The sequence below is a fragment of the Gossypium arboreum genome, chromosome 5 (genome assembly GCF_025698485.1).
Source record: "Gossypium arboreum isolate Shixiya-1 chromosome 5, ASM2569848v2, whole genome shotgun sequence".
Classification (NCBI taxonomy): Eukaryota; Viridiplantae; Streptophyta; class Magnoliopsida; order Malvales; family Malvaceae; genus Gossypium; species Gossypium arboreum.
This window is the reverse complement of record NC_069074.1, coordinates 4,335,252-4,348,912: the sequence shown is the minus strand read 5'-3', so window position 1 is coordinate 4,348,912 and position 13,661 is coordinate 4,335,252. Positions and strand designations below refer to the sequence as shown.

General features: G+C 36.6%; 2 protein-coding genes across 4 annotated transcripts; one reads left to right on the top strand and one right to left on the bottom strand.

The window, feature by feature from the left end:
* Window positions 1-450: 450 nt before the first annotated feature.
* On the top strand, window positions 451-3,993 carry LOC108473451 (serine/arginine-rich splicing factor RSZ22). 3 transcript variants are annotated; one of them, XR_008282756.1, is made up of 7 exons: window positions 451-773; window positions 956-1,071; window positions 1,221-1,309; window positions 1,910-2,120; window positions 2,188-2,301; window positions 2,537-3,100; window positions 3,262-3,993. XR_008282756.1 is itself a non-coding variant. In XM_017775010.2 (6 exons), the coding sequence occupies exons 2-6, from the start codon at window positions 983-985 to the stop codon at window positions 2,571-2,573; spliced, it is 540 nt and encodes a 179-aa protein (XP_017630499.1). In that variant the 5' UTR covers window positions 451-773; window positions 956-982; the 3' UTR covers window positions 2,574-3,993. The 3 variants fall into 3 exon arrangements, 1 of the variants encoding a protein (XP_017630499.1); XR_008282755.1 differs by having other exon boundaries at window positions 2,537-3,156; XM_017775010.2 differs by having other exon boundaries at window positions 2,537-3,993.
* A 2,026-nt stretch (window positions 3,994-6,019) lies between these two features.
* On the bottom strand, window positions 6,020-10,995 carry LOC108473450 (probable xyloglucan glycosyltransferase 5). Its single transcript, XM_017775009.2, has 5 exons — window positions 8,480-10,995; window positions 8,014-8,322; window positions 7,635-7,925; window positions 7,140-7,253; window positions 6,020-7,054 (listed from the first exon to the last, which is right to left on the bottom strand). Exons 1-5 carry the CDS (start codon window positions 9,200-9,202, stop codon window positions 6,422-6,424), a joined length of 2,070 nt encoding a protein of 689 aa, XP_017630498.1. The 5' UTR covers window positions 9,203-10,995; the 3' UTR covers window positions 6,020-6,421.
* Between the last annotated feature and the right edge of the window lie 2,666 nt (window positions 10,996-13,661).

Here is a 13,661-nt window from a genome sequence, read left to right as displayed (position 1 = left end):
GTATAGGATAGATTATTGTTTAGTGGGTTAAATGAGGAAAAAGGGCAGCTGAGGCATGGATGTGGTGGTGAGATATTTCTTGAACGCAATTTAAGGACCGGGAAGGGAAGGGAAGGGAAGGGAAGGGAAGGGGGATGGTTCTGGTTCCTCTCTTTCATCATTATCTTAAATCCAATCTTATCTTCCTATGGTACTTCTTCTTGCACTCTGCTGCGTCCTTGGGGTGGTCCCTCCCTCCTTTCTTTCTTTCTGATTTGACTAATCCTTGGAGTTTGATTGATCGCAACTCCCAAAACAATTTAATAACTATGAAAACGAATATTAATAGTTGACTTCACTATTTGGAGTCATAGTTTATGATTTTGGAATTTGAAAACTTCAATTTCTTTTGTTGATTTAATTAGATAAATAATTATTTATTGAAAAACTCACTATTACAATACAAATGTTATATAAACTTACATTTGAAATACGTAGATGACGAGAAATGAGTGGAAATTTATTACTTGTTTACAAGAGTAGTGTTTTCCTTGTAATTCAGGCATGGGAGGAGGGAAAGGTTTAACAACTAATCCACAACCCAATGGATCCTAATGATACTCCTTAATGGGCTTATTTTTGGAGCCATTTTCCGTCGTATATGAAGCCTTGAAATTGGAATAACACCAACTTCCTAATTTTTCCCCGAAAAATATCGAAAGCCCTAACTTTGCCGGTCGAGCCTAAAGGCGGAAGCCGCAGTTTTCTCCTTCGCGACACTCACAACTTACCAGGTTCACACTTCAGTTCTTCCTTTCTCTTTTCATAAGTATTATTAGGTTTTGAAATCGCTTTTTCTTTTTATCTTTCGATTTTGTTTGGTATCTGTACTTTTGTATATCCCTGTTTTTCTTTTCATTTATTTATATATTCTTTGTTGAACATAAACTTGAATTACGTTGGAATTATTTTATAGCTTTCTTTTGAATCCCAAAAAGAAACAATGTCTCGTGTGTACGTGGGTAACCTTGACCCACGAGTTTCGGAGCGGGAACTTGAAGACGAGTTTCGTGTCTTTGGAGTTATTCGGAGGTAGAATATTGTTGTCGCATACCTTACTTTTTTTCTTCTTCTGAAATGCCATATGATACACGATAATGGTCTATATCTTTGAGCTCGATTTTGTCGTCGTATTCCGTCTACTGTTGTCTATTTTATTTGCTAAGTATTTTCTTTAACAGTGTATGGGTTGCTCGAAGGCCACCTGGTTATGCTTTCATTGATTTTGATGATCGCAGAGACGCCGAAGATGCAATTCGTGAATTAGATGGTATCCAAACCACATCCTTCATATTTCTTATTACGACGCTAGTTGCATCCTTAATGTTTTATCTATTTACTGGTGATTCTTTTCTCATTCAAAATTGAAGATGCTAAATTTGGCTCTTTTGTTAAAAAATAGATAATGGATTACGTAGGAGCTAGCACATTGACATAGTTATCAAGCTTCTCTTTCTTTATCAATAAGAAGGATGAGGTTTATGATGAAAATCATGATTTTGATATGCCCTTTTTGGTGTCCTTCAGCAATGAGCCTAATGAAGAATGTGCTTTTGTAATGTCTACAACTGCATGTATATGTTTGCAGAGGAAGTTCCTGTACGCTGTTTGATGACAATTGTGTTACAAATTATTGCCATAATTGTTATTAATATGGTTCATAAGAAGGGACCTTTATTTACAAAAAGTAATTGCTAACTGATTTTGTCATCCTCATCTACATTTTGAATTTTTTTTGACACTTTTTCCTGTCTAGTTTTATTTATTAGTTCGAAAATCTGTGAACTTGTTGGCATGGTCATAGTCTTTTCCTCTTTCATCTAGCTTATCATTTGAGATACCAGCTTTATAAATTGTGTGTTTGGATCAGGCAAGAATGGCTGGAGAGTTGAGCTTTCTCATAATTCTAGAGGAAGAGGCGGACGTGGAGGTGGTCAGGGACGCTCTGGTGGTTCTGATTTGAAGTGTTATGAGTGTGGTGAGCCTGGTCATTTTGCTCGAGAATGTCGCATGCGTGGTGGTTCAGGAAGACGCCGCAGCCGCAGCCCTAGATATCGTAGTAGCCCAAGCTATGGACGCAGGTAAGGCCTCCTAAGCAAACATTGATTGCCTTTGTGTTAATGATTGATACTTACCAAATTGAAGCAGAAGTTATAGTCCTCGTGCCCGATCTCCAAGACGTCGCAGTCCCTCTCCTCGTGGGCGTGGGCACAGCAAGTCACCACCATATCGTGGTCGTGAGGAATTGCCATATGCTAATGGGTGAAGTTCCTTGAACTTTATGCTAATAGCTAGAAAGGCTTTCTTATTGCTATCTTTTTTGCCAATAAATAAGCAAGTGTATATAACCGGTTAGGATTTCATCACCTCTCTTACACATTTGATCATGCTTAGCTTTGTTTAATTTAGTGTTGTGCGGTCTTGGATTATGTGTTTTTATTTTTTTGAAAAGTGATTATAGTATATGTGTGAAATATTGATTCTGAATTTGGTGCAGAAATGGTGCAAGGGAACACCGACAAAGCAGGAGCTAAGTACTGCAAGGATGTAAAATTTATCGAGGAGACTGAGATTAAGTGTGTTTAGGTTGTTTGGACTTCAATGATTCTATTTTAATTGGGCAACGCCCTTGGCCTCTTGGATTTGGATAAGTTCCTTTCTGTTTTTCTGTAGTTCTATGATGCTTTTCTTTGCTTCATCTTATGCTAGAACATAGTCTTTTTTCTCCGGTAGGAGAAAAGAAGCCTAAGCTTCTATAAATTTATTGAGAATTCATTCCTGGAACTCTGCTAAAAAATTCGTACTTTTCTTTTTTCTTGTTGAGGTGTCTTCTGGGTCTTCCTCATTACTTTTCTGCTTCTACACCTATGGGATTTACTTCTTTGCTGACCGGCTATGGGATCTTCAATACTTGGTCTTTGTGGGTCCCATTTTGATATCTTCTCTTGTTGCCACTGTTTGAATGAATCTCTCCAGCTGTGATGCACCGTCCTCAATCTCTAGTGGCATTTCTTTGCTTTAGCTTAAAAGGATGCAGAGCTACGTCAAATGCTTCTGGCAGGTACTTATATCTGTTCTACGGAAGTTGATGTTTTGGCATCCTTACAAGAGGGATTGGTAATTTATAGATCTAATTTCTTTGCAAACTTTCAAAGATTGAAAAGATTTAGAGAGATGCAAGGATATTTACTTACTCTTTTCAATATGTTTTTGGTCATTCAGCTTGACAAGCAAGAATGAATTTGGAGTCTTCTGCTTCTGTTTGGTCAGGAACTTTGGTTGCTGAACTTGCTCTTTTTCTACCTAGTGTCTGCATCTAGATCCAGCTTGATTATTTGCAATAGTCTGTTTACCTTTTTTTTTTTTTTAGAAAAAAAAAACATTTGAGAAATTTATTTCTTTCTGGGGTGGGTGGGATTGGGGATGTTGGAGGGTGTCCCTAGGGAAATATATTTTTGTTTTGCAAAGGGGGGGGGGGTGTTTGATGGTCGGATTGTAGCTGCACAACCTGGTGAGCTTGAAATCCTTGAAAGTCGAATATCAACCTGTATAGCTGAAGCGAGTTTTTGGTTCCCCTTGATGTCAACTGGAGGATGGTTAACCTGCCTAAATTTGGTGGTCATGTGTTTGGGTTAGCAGCATGAACGTGTCTGCATGTTTATGGTGTCATTGCAGTTAGGAAGGTTAAACTTCATTCTTGGTCTGTGATCGCATTGCTGCCTGTGGATGGTTATGATGCTGAAACGTTCCATCATGTTTTGGCCTTATGGAATGTGATGCCTTGGTACTCCAAAACAGGAGTAAGGTAAATTTTGCGAGGATAGGATCATATTAGATTTAGCTTTAATATTTTTGAACGGTAACAAGCCCCCAAAATTAAATCTTGATGGATTTAATTTATTATCCTGACATATTTATTGTATTTAATATAGCCAATCGCGTTAACGAGGATAAGTTTAATTTCTTTGGGCTGAATTCTTATTTTTATTAGCATTAATTTTTCTCAAGATTATCATGTGGTTGGAAGGATGAATGGCAGTGGTCATGGTCGAGTAATGGTCATCTTTAAATTTAGTTGTTCGATTTTTTTTATCCAAAATTTCCATTTGGTGATGAATGGTTGAATGAACTTGTAGAGCGTGTCAGTATCACCGCTGCAATTACCCCCTCAGCAGTTTTAATCAAGTTCCAGAATATTTCAATTATTCCTTGTATATCTGTTGATTCATTAGTTCAGATGGTTGCCGAATCAATCTACATAATAAATTTCTCACTGAACTAATTAACAGGTTCGACGGGATAAAAAGGGGGGGTTGCAAGTAACGTAATTCAGCGAAACAAAATCCAAGGGGTTTAAAAGGCTGTTTCAGTGGGACAATTAGGAGGAAGAAGATTTAGACCCCCACTCAAAATCTTTGCTGATGCGACGCTGCCCTGAATTGGAACCCGAACACCTGGTGTGGCTTGCTTGCCTTGTCCTAATGTAAAAACAGATGAAAATGTTGTTATGGGCCTTACAAGATCTTAGTGGACTGTGCATGACAAGTCGAAGGAAACAAAGTATCATTTTTGTCTCAATCTCCTGGGGCCATAACTCATTACCACAGCATTTGCAAGGAACCTCAATCAGCACCAGACCACTCAACATCACTTAGCACCAGCCAAGTCAACCTTTTGGTGAGAATGTGACACACATGAACTAAAACCATCGGACTCCACAAAGTTTGGTTCACCTCCTGTGCTTGCCGACACGTAGAAGCCCCAAATCGCCAAATATGAAAAAAAATAATAGTAACCTAAAACGCAACAAACACTTTGGCAACGTGCACATTTTTATTATTTATTTTAATTAATTTTGGACATTGATTTTGTTTAATTTAGCATTTAATCAATCAATTTCCGTGGAGTAATTATTATCTAATGTATTCAAAAATGATTATACATGTGGATTGTACGAAAGATTTGATAGGAGAACTCGATAAGATAAAGATTTTATAATTATTTTATTATTTATATTAAGATTTTTTGTATTGTTAAGCTTATTTCTTTTTATTTTAGGATTTTATTAATTTAGATTATTATTACTATTATGTAAATATATTTTAGGTTGTTAAAAGGAGCGGCGCATGCAGCCACCTTTATTTAGGTTTTTAGATTTTATTTATTTATTATTATAATTATATACACTAATAGATAGGGAAACGGGCGGCGCACGGCCAACCTTTAACCCTTTCAGTTTTATATATTATATTTTTATAAAGTGAGATATGGGAAAGGGTGCGGCAGCCACCAAAATTATTTTGTTTCATTTTTTTTCCTTTTATTTTTACTTTAATAAAATTTCTCTCATTTTTTTAGTTATTTTCTTTTTTTTAATAATTTTATGAATTAGTGTAATTTATTTTTAAGTTGATTTTTTTATTTGGTTTGCGGAACAATGAGACTTGTATCCGCACTTCAAAACTTTTGTTTCGGTAGTTGTTACTTTTTTTATTTAGGAAATAGACTATCGTTTCACAAAATTACATTGATACTAAGTAAAAAAATTTGTGGACACATGATAGAAGAGCTAAATCATGGACACATGATACAAGTTAGTTGTTAGGTGTTCCCACAATTAATTTACATAAAAAAAGTTAGTGGTTTGATGCATCGTTGAATACTATAACTGTCTTATCAGTTGAAAAAAAAAATATGTTATCAAGGATTAGTTTGAAACTAGAACAAAATCGAACCTGAAATTAGAATTTTATCATATCAATTTATTTAATTAAATTTCATTTTTACTTATTTTTACTGTTATTTCTATTTCAATTATCTTCTTTCCATTTTTATCATATTCAAATTACCATTTTTATTTTTGCACCGGCAATCACACGACTAGGACACGATAACTCTACTCCTTATATTACTATTTATTTACTGTTCAGCGATAATAATATTGATTTTGATAGAGTCCCACCCATCACACTAGGAGAAGAAAAAAAATGAAAGGAATTTATTTGTCATGTATTGGACATAACACAATGTACAAGATTTGATGTTTTACATATCCTCAACGTAAATATGGAACCAAAAAGCAGCATCATGCAAGCTCATTCTTATGCCCTCCCCAAGCTTTCCAACTTTACAAATACAATATGGCTTGAATCTTTAGTGCCAAACCAGAAACACTCAAGCAAGAATCAGGGTGAAATACAAATCCTACCTATAGACAAACAATGCTTTAACGCCTAAGGGATAACACAAGGACCACCATCCAATGTGAAAAATAAAAATAACAAACTGAGACTACAGGAAGTAAAGTTATTGATGAATAAAAACCTTCTATTGGGCATATTGAAAATGAAACTTTGGTTATTGAACCGGATGGCATGCAGCACTAGCTCATCTGCTCTCCTATTAAATCCAGACCGACTAGGAGAAAAGTCACCCCTTGGAAGAGGAGGAAGTAGAAATGTACTCCTTGTGCCGATAACAGGCTCCTAACTGAAGCTGTGAGTAGGAGGAACGCCAGAGTGAGTTCTTTCCTGTATATCTTATTCACCCTCTTAACAGGAACAGGGGCCGCCTTCAATCGGTTTAGTTCAATGAGCTCACTTTCAGAAGCTCCTCTCTGGATTTGCAGCTGGTTTGTTGTCTTTGATTCCCTCTCAGCAGCAGCCAATAAGTCAGATTCTGATGACCTGCCGGCCTTTTTGGTGACAACCCACTCATAGGAGCTACCCAACTTGAATAACCCAGATACCATTGCATTGAATTTGGTCACAGACATGGTGTTCTCGAATAGAAGGTAAGGGACAATGAAAGGGAATGATTTGGGGGCTGGAAGAATGTTGAGGAAAGACATAAAAACAGGTACATAACAAATGACCCAAACAGGGAGCTCAGCCTCTGGTACAAACATGGTGAGAGGAAGAATTATGCAAAACAATGTGAAGGAGTAGAAGGGAAGGATAAGCTTCCTCAATAAAAAGAACAGAAGTATTAGATTTGCTTTCTTCCATATTGCTATCTGCAGAATTACAGCATTAAAGGTACTTCAGTATACTGTAAATAAACCATGACCGCCAAAGATTGGAAGTTGCATAACACTGTACCTTGGAAGTTATGATTGCTGGAAGGCATAAGCGGAATAGGTGCATCGGTCCCGAATGCCATCTATGTTGTTGCTTCCTGTATGCTTCATAAGACTCGGGGACTTCACAAAGGACCTAAAATATCAATACACAGTGAGTGGCTGTTCTCAGGTATTCTTATTCTTCCCTCACAATAATCTTTGATAAAGATACTTTCTTTTTCATTTCATTTTTGACCAAGGGGTTATGGCGCTTAATTTTGATAATTTGCGGCCATGATGCTTAAACTGAGTGCTTTTACTGACAAATAGACCTATCCCGAATCAACTAAATGCAACATGTATTTTAAATAAGGTATGTATCTTACGCTCGAATCTTGATATGCATTAAATCGGTAATCAGTTTTGCCAAAATAAGTGAGTATAACATGCAAAGGTTTTAAAAAGAGTGCAAAAAGAAATTAATGAAAGTCAATTCAAGCAAAAAGGAAACCGAAATGTTGGAAAATGAGGATACCTTCACATCATTTAGGAAGATGAAGTTCCAACCATTAAGATGCGCACGAACAGCTATGTCCATGTCCTCCACAGTAGTTCTTTCAAGCCAGCCTCCGGATTCCTCAAGAGCTCTAATTCTCCAAACACCAGCAGTTCCATTAAAGCCAAAGAAATTTAAAAATACACCATTTACTTGCTGTTCAACTTCAAAGTGGAAACATAAATTAATGTTCTGGAGACGAGTCAACAAATTCTCATCCTTGTTCACAAAAGTCCATCTAGCCTGAACTAACCCTAACTCGGGATTGTCCTGCAAGAAAAGGTAAAAGCCTGATAAGCAGATTGTACACTAGGGAAGGGACTCAAACAAAAAATGGTTCTGGGTTGTTTCTCTTCACCTTGAAATGTGGAACTGTTTGCTTTAGAAAATCAGGGTTAGGTTGGAAATCAGCATCAAATATTGCTACAAACTCATAGGCCTGTATATACTCGCAGCTCATTGCAGACTTAAGATTCCCAGCCTTGTAACCAGTTCTTATTAACCGATGTCTATAAATTATGTTGATACCCCTTTGGTTCCATGTAGCAACCTCTGTTTTAATTAAACACTGGATGCTTTCATCATCGGAATCATCCAGAACCTGAATCAATAATCGGTCCTTTGGCCAATCAAGTTGACAGACAGCAGAGATAGACTGCTCATATACCTGGTGCAAGGTCAGTTATAACATCAGCAAAAATCAACAGAAACATGCCTAATGTTTACTATATTTCACAAGGCGAAGCCTTTCTACTATTACTAAAATAACAGTCAGGAGCCATATATATAAATGGAAAGAGAGTAGGGACTTTAGTTTATATTACCTCCCTCTCGTTACACATTGGGATTTGAACAAGAACCATGGGGTAGTCGTAACCAGATCCCTCGACATCATTTGACTTGAATGGATTTCCCTCAATTCTCGGCTTAATCTTCTTGTATTTAATCCAAAAGCAGCCTAAGCAAAGTACCATACGGTCTGCAGATTGGATAAGGAATAGAGCTACACAGAATTTAGACAAGGCTTGGATTAATGGTGCAATGTAATCGGCCCGAAACCACAACCAAGTGACGTAAACCAAGTGGAACAGTCCCTGGATATCACTGGTTCTGGGAATGTGCAAACTGGGGTTCTGGAAATAATGCCAACCATTGAAATAAGCAATAATCTCAAAAGCCAGGATTGTCAAGGAAATCACCAGAAAGGCTTTAATGACAGTGAAGAGCAGTTTCCCTTTCCCTAACTTTTCACTTGCCATGCCAACATCTTGCCTGAAGATCAACCTTTTCTTTATGGTTCCAAGCAATGCCCAGAACAGTGTAGCTATCCAAGCGACACAACCGACAGCACGATGAGCCTTGAGAAGCAAAACCCAGGTCACTTGCTTTGCATTTTTCCCTCTGCTCTTTTCCACAGGCCTGAATGCAGCATCTGGGTCCTCGATTTCTACCACCGAGTAGTTTGGGTTGTCCATTTTCACTACCACCGGTGTCCCTTTCCTCGTCTCCATTGCCCCCCAATCTGAAAAATCTAATCCCGGAGCCATTTTTTTTCTCAACAAGTAGCCCAAATGAAACCAAATCCCGACAACAACGTTCAAAACCCCAGATCTCAAAGATCAAGTAATGAACAATTACCCAAAATCAAAAGGTCTTCATTGTAGCAAAGGAAGAAGAAGCGAAGAAAAAGGAGTTGTGTAGGAGATTGTGTGCAAGTAGGAAAGGACAGTCTAAAAGACAGAAGACAAGCAACGATGGGAACACAACATTATGAGGAAAGGTATCTGCAGCTGTAATGTGTAAGAAGTAAGAACCCAAACAAACACCATACCATGTGGGGTTTTTATTTTTCGGTGTAATAATCCAAACAACCTCAGCCGGTCCATGTTTTTAAGTCTTAATTTCCCATACCCAGAATTTTTACTCTCTAAATGTTTTTTAGTTTATGCAGCAGAGCAGGCAAAGAATCTGCTAAGCATGTTTAGCAAAAGAAACGCTAATTAAAAATACTTTACGTAAAACGGAGTTCACTTCTTCAAAGAGACCACACTCCAGTTTTGACTAATGAGTAAACAAAACACTTCACAAATTAGTTGCCAGAATAAATTAAATACTTAAATAATCAAAACCAAATCTGGAAGCACAAGGTTTCAGATGCTGCCCAAATTGTTTAAGCTCTAAAAATAAGCCCTGCGAGGAAATAAGGAGCTAAAAGCATAGAAAATAAACAGATTTCTTCCAAGTATTTTGCCAGAATTCATTTTAAATTATTATAATTAAAAGGAAAAAAAAAGGGTGATTGAATTTGAGAAAAATAACCAACTTCCATTGTTGTCTTGTCGGTTGTATGTAGCAATTTTGTTGAAACAACTGACTTTTAATTGAACATAATTATTTTGAAAAGAAAAATAATTTAATATTTGTAAAAGTATCATCATTCACCCATGCACCTACCATCCACTCAATTAAAGCTTGTCACCATCGTCGTCCACACCAACAAAAATTTGCTGTAACAAGTGTATTATACTTCAATATAATTTATTTAGCATAATTAACCCTCAATAATTTATATTTTATCCCAACAAAAAAAATGTTGATTTCATGCAAAAGAAGTACAATTGATTAGGTGACCACCGTTGGGGGTTGGTGGACCAGAGAGAGAGATTGAACTGGAATCAAGGAAGGCAGCCACAGCCACAGCCACAGCCACAGCCACACCCAAGCAATACCCTACTTGCTATTAAAGGCAAAGCCCAATTCCACCTCACTTTGTATTTTGTTTATTTTTATTTATTTTGTCGGCAGACATTGAGGATTGGTAGCTAGGTTTGTGGTTTTTAAATTGGTAAAATCAAGTGCATGTCCGTAAATTGTAACTGAAGCAGAGCATTGCAGTAAGATGAAGCCCTGAAGGTGAAAGGGACGTTGCCCTCCCTACAGGGCCTGTCTACATCCTTTGTCTCAAAAATTATGTTACAGATTCTTCCAGTTTCAGATGAATGAGGCATTTGTGGGGAAATTATTCCTAATTTTTGGGGAATTCTTGTCATCACGAAAACTACGTTTTTCACCTTCCTTACAGTGCATCCCCTATTTTAATACAGCCCAAAGAATGATAGAACGGGAAGCTTGAAAAAGAAACCACTGGTACGGAAACGAATCCTTGAGAGTTAGGATGGGTTTTCTTTTGGATGAGCCAACTGAACATCAGTTTGGGTTGTTTATTGGACTACCACTCACCACCAGCCATGACCAACGCTACTTTCTTTTCTTCTTCAAGACGTGACAAAGTTAAGCAATTTATTTGCTAGTAATTATGTACCCTTATTCTCCCATTATGTCAACCTAAAATGGTTATGCCAAATTTGGTACAATAGCATCTGAGATTTGTGTAAGTAGTGAACCCTCAGATAAAGAACCCAACTTCGTCCATTCCTTCTTGATGATGAACAAGATAATTTGAGAGAAAATGCAGCCGAAGCTGCTATCTACTACGAAGGCCCTGCAATAGATGAGACTTGATTAAGAATTGGTAATGTCGACATGATCTCAATCTTCCACTACATAATAATTGTTACTTGTAAATCTTGCTCAAAGTTGCTTCTTATTTTGAAACTGATGAATATTGCTTCACTTCAACCATCTTCATACTTTTTGCTTCTATTACAGGTTCAGAAGTGGCTACACTAAGAACAGATCTTTATCATCGGAACAACATGGCTGAGTACTATTCCTGCCATATCAGAATTGTCTCTTTTTCCAGGTACACATTCAATTTGTTCCTTTGGACAATGTTCTCCTTCAGCTTTCATTGGTTCTCCCAAACGTTCTAAGAAATGATTGGCATGCAGAAACCCTGCAAATAAACAAGAAAACATGACAACACTAAGGTCATAGATACAGATCACTTGTAAAGGTGATTGGTTACACCATACCAAAAGCACAGGACAAGAATATTCATATGCATGTCTTGCTTGGCCCATAAATACACCACACAAGGGGTGCATTTTTCGACAACAAAACCACCAAGGATCTGCATAGAAACCAAAAACCATCTATGCCTCTCTTTTACCTATAGCGTATTATTTTCACAACAAGACCGCGGATCAGCATCCATAAATATTCAGTTACAGGTACAGGATGAGAACAAGGATAACAGATACTAAAATCTCATAGTAACTGCAATGTTATCTGAACACGTTAATTCACCTTGAACCTTCAAGTTTTATAGGCAGAACCTATATACTTTTCCTGTAATTTTTTATAATGTGAATGGTCACTCTAGCAATCAATCCGTGCTTCCAAGCCTTAGCATAGTTACTGCAGCTGAAAAAGATGAAACTATAAAAATACCATAATTTACATCCAAAAAGAGGATCTACCAAATAATTAAACACCAAAGTACAACGATATCGAATATAGCTAAAATCCCTGAATGGATAATTTTGAATCATTCAAACTAAATTAGATGCTTCTTGAGACAAGTAGAGGAGAAGCAATCGCATTTGTACATATTTTCTCCATGAATAGGAAACTGGTCAAGGCATTCCTCCAACAATGTAGCATCTCCCTGAATTTCAACAGTTAAATCCATCATGTTCTCATATTGATTTGAAATCTTATTGCAATTTGTACAAAATCACCTCAAAAGTTTCAACAGGGTGACGAAGTATTGGACGTCAGACTACAAACTTAAACATTCTCAAAAACTAAGCAGGTTGGTTTACATTTAAAAGGAAAAATGGCACAATGATCTTAAATCACCTTTACTTGATCAAACGATCTACTCACTTTGTGAAAGGATTCTTATTTACAACTGAAAAACACAAAAGTTCCAGAACATTGTTTACTGATTGAATCCATGGATATTGTATCTTAATCGATGGTGAATAACCAAAGTTTTCTTTTTGATATATAAAAGTGCAGAGCATCTGCACTTCTGCAGACTCAGATCATCTTTAAAAAAAAGAGAGAACTTCTTCTGCATAAGTTAAACGTCTTAGCAATAAATTATTTTGTCATTGGCCTTTTGTACAATTACAGACATTTTGGTAGAGGCATTGACCAAAGTATTGTTTTCTTTTTAGGCTTAATTTAATGCGTTCGGTAGGAGAATTTAAATAAGGATCAAATGTAACCGATCCACTGTCATGTCTGAAGTGATCACATGGTTACCACATGTCTAATTCTAATACTAATATCCTTGATATATGGATGTAAACACTGAAAGGAGACATGAAAATTATATGAACCCTTCCTGCCAATAAGAATTACCCAAACTTTTATAGTTTTACAGATGAATGTAATTATGGGATGTTGAATCTAAAGCCTGGTCAAAAATAAAATTTCATATCAACCTTTATTAGGTCTAAGTTTTAATCATTATAACGTATTTGTTTAAAAAAACATGTGACGTGTTGATCACGCATCCGACTTTTGGTTCTAATCTGTGAGCTAAGTAGGGAAGAAAAATGATGTTACTCCATGGGAATTAAATTTAAAATTATTAAAGCCGGCTACTTGGGTTGGAAGAAAACAGTGGAGAAAGTCAACTTTGTAGATGTTTCTTCGCATGTGTATCGGTGAATCTTTATATTTAGTAAAAGCAGCACACTTCTTTGGCTTCTAAGATTTGTATGAAGTGTATCTGAAGTTGTTAAATTACAGTCACCTTAAATATATTAATTAAAAACACATGCACACATGCATGTGGAAGACAATAACACTGCTATGGATGCAATAATTGGCAACACCCGAACCTAATTAATTTGGTTCACAGAAACCTGCTTAATTGCCTCTTCTTCTTCTTCTTCTTTTTCTTTTAAGAATTCATGGGTTGTTTTTTCATTTTAAAATATTGTTTCATATGGAAGGGGGAAGGTACCAATTAATGGAAAAGATGAGACGAACACGGTCGTTTTCCATCCCGCATTGCTCCCTTATTATATTATTATTTTCCATTGATATAGTAGAAAAACTATCCTTTTTCCTGCATTATAGAATAGG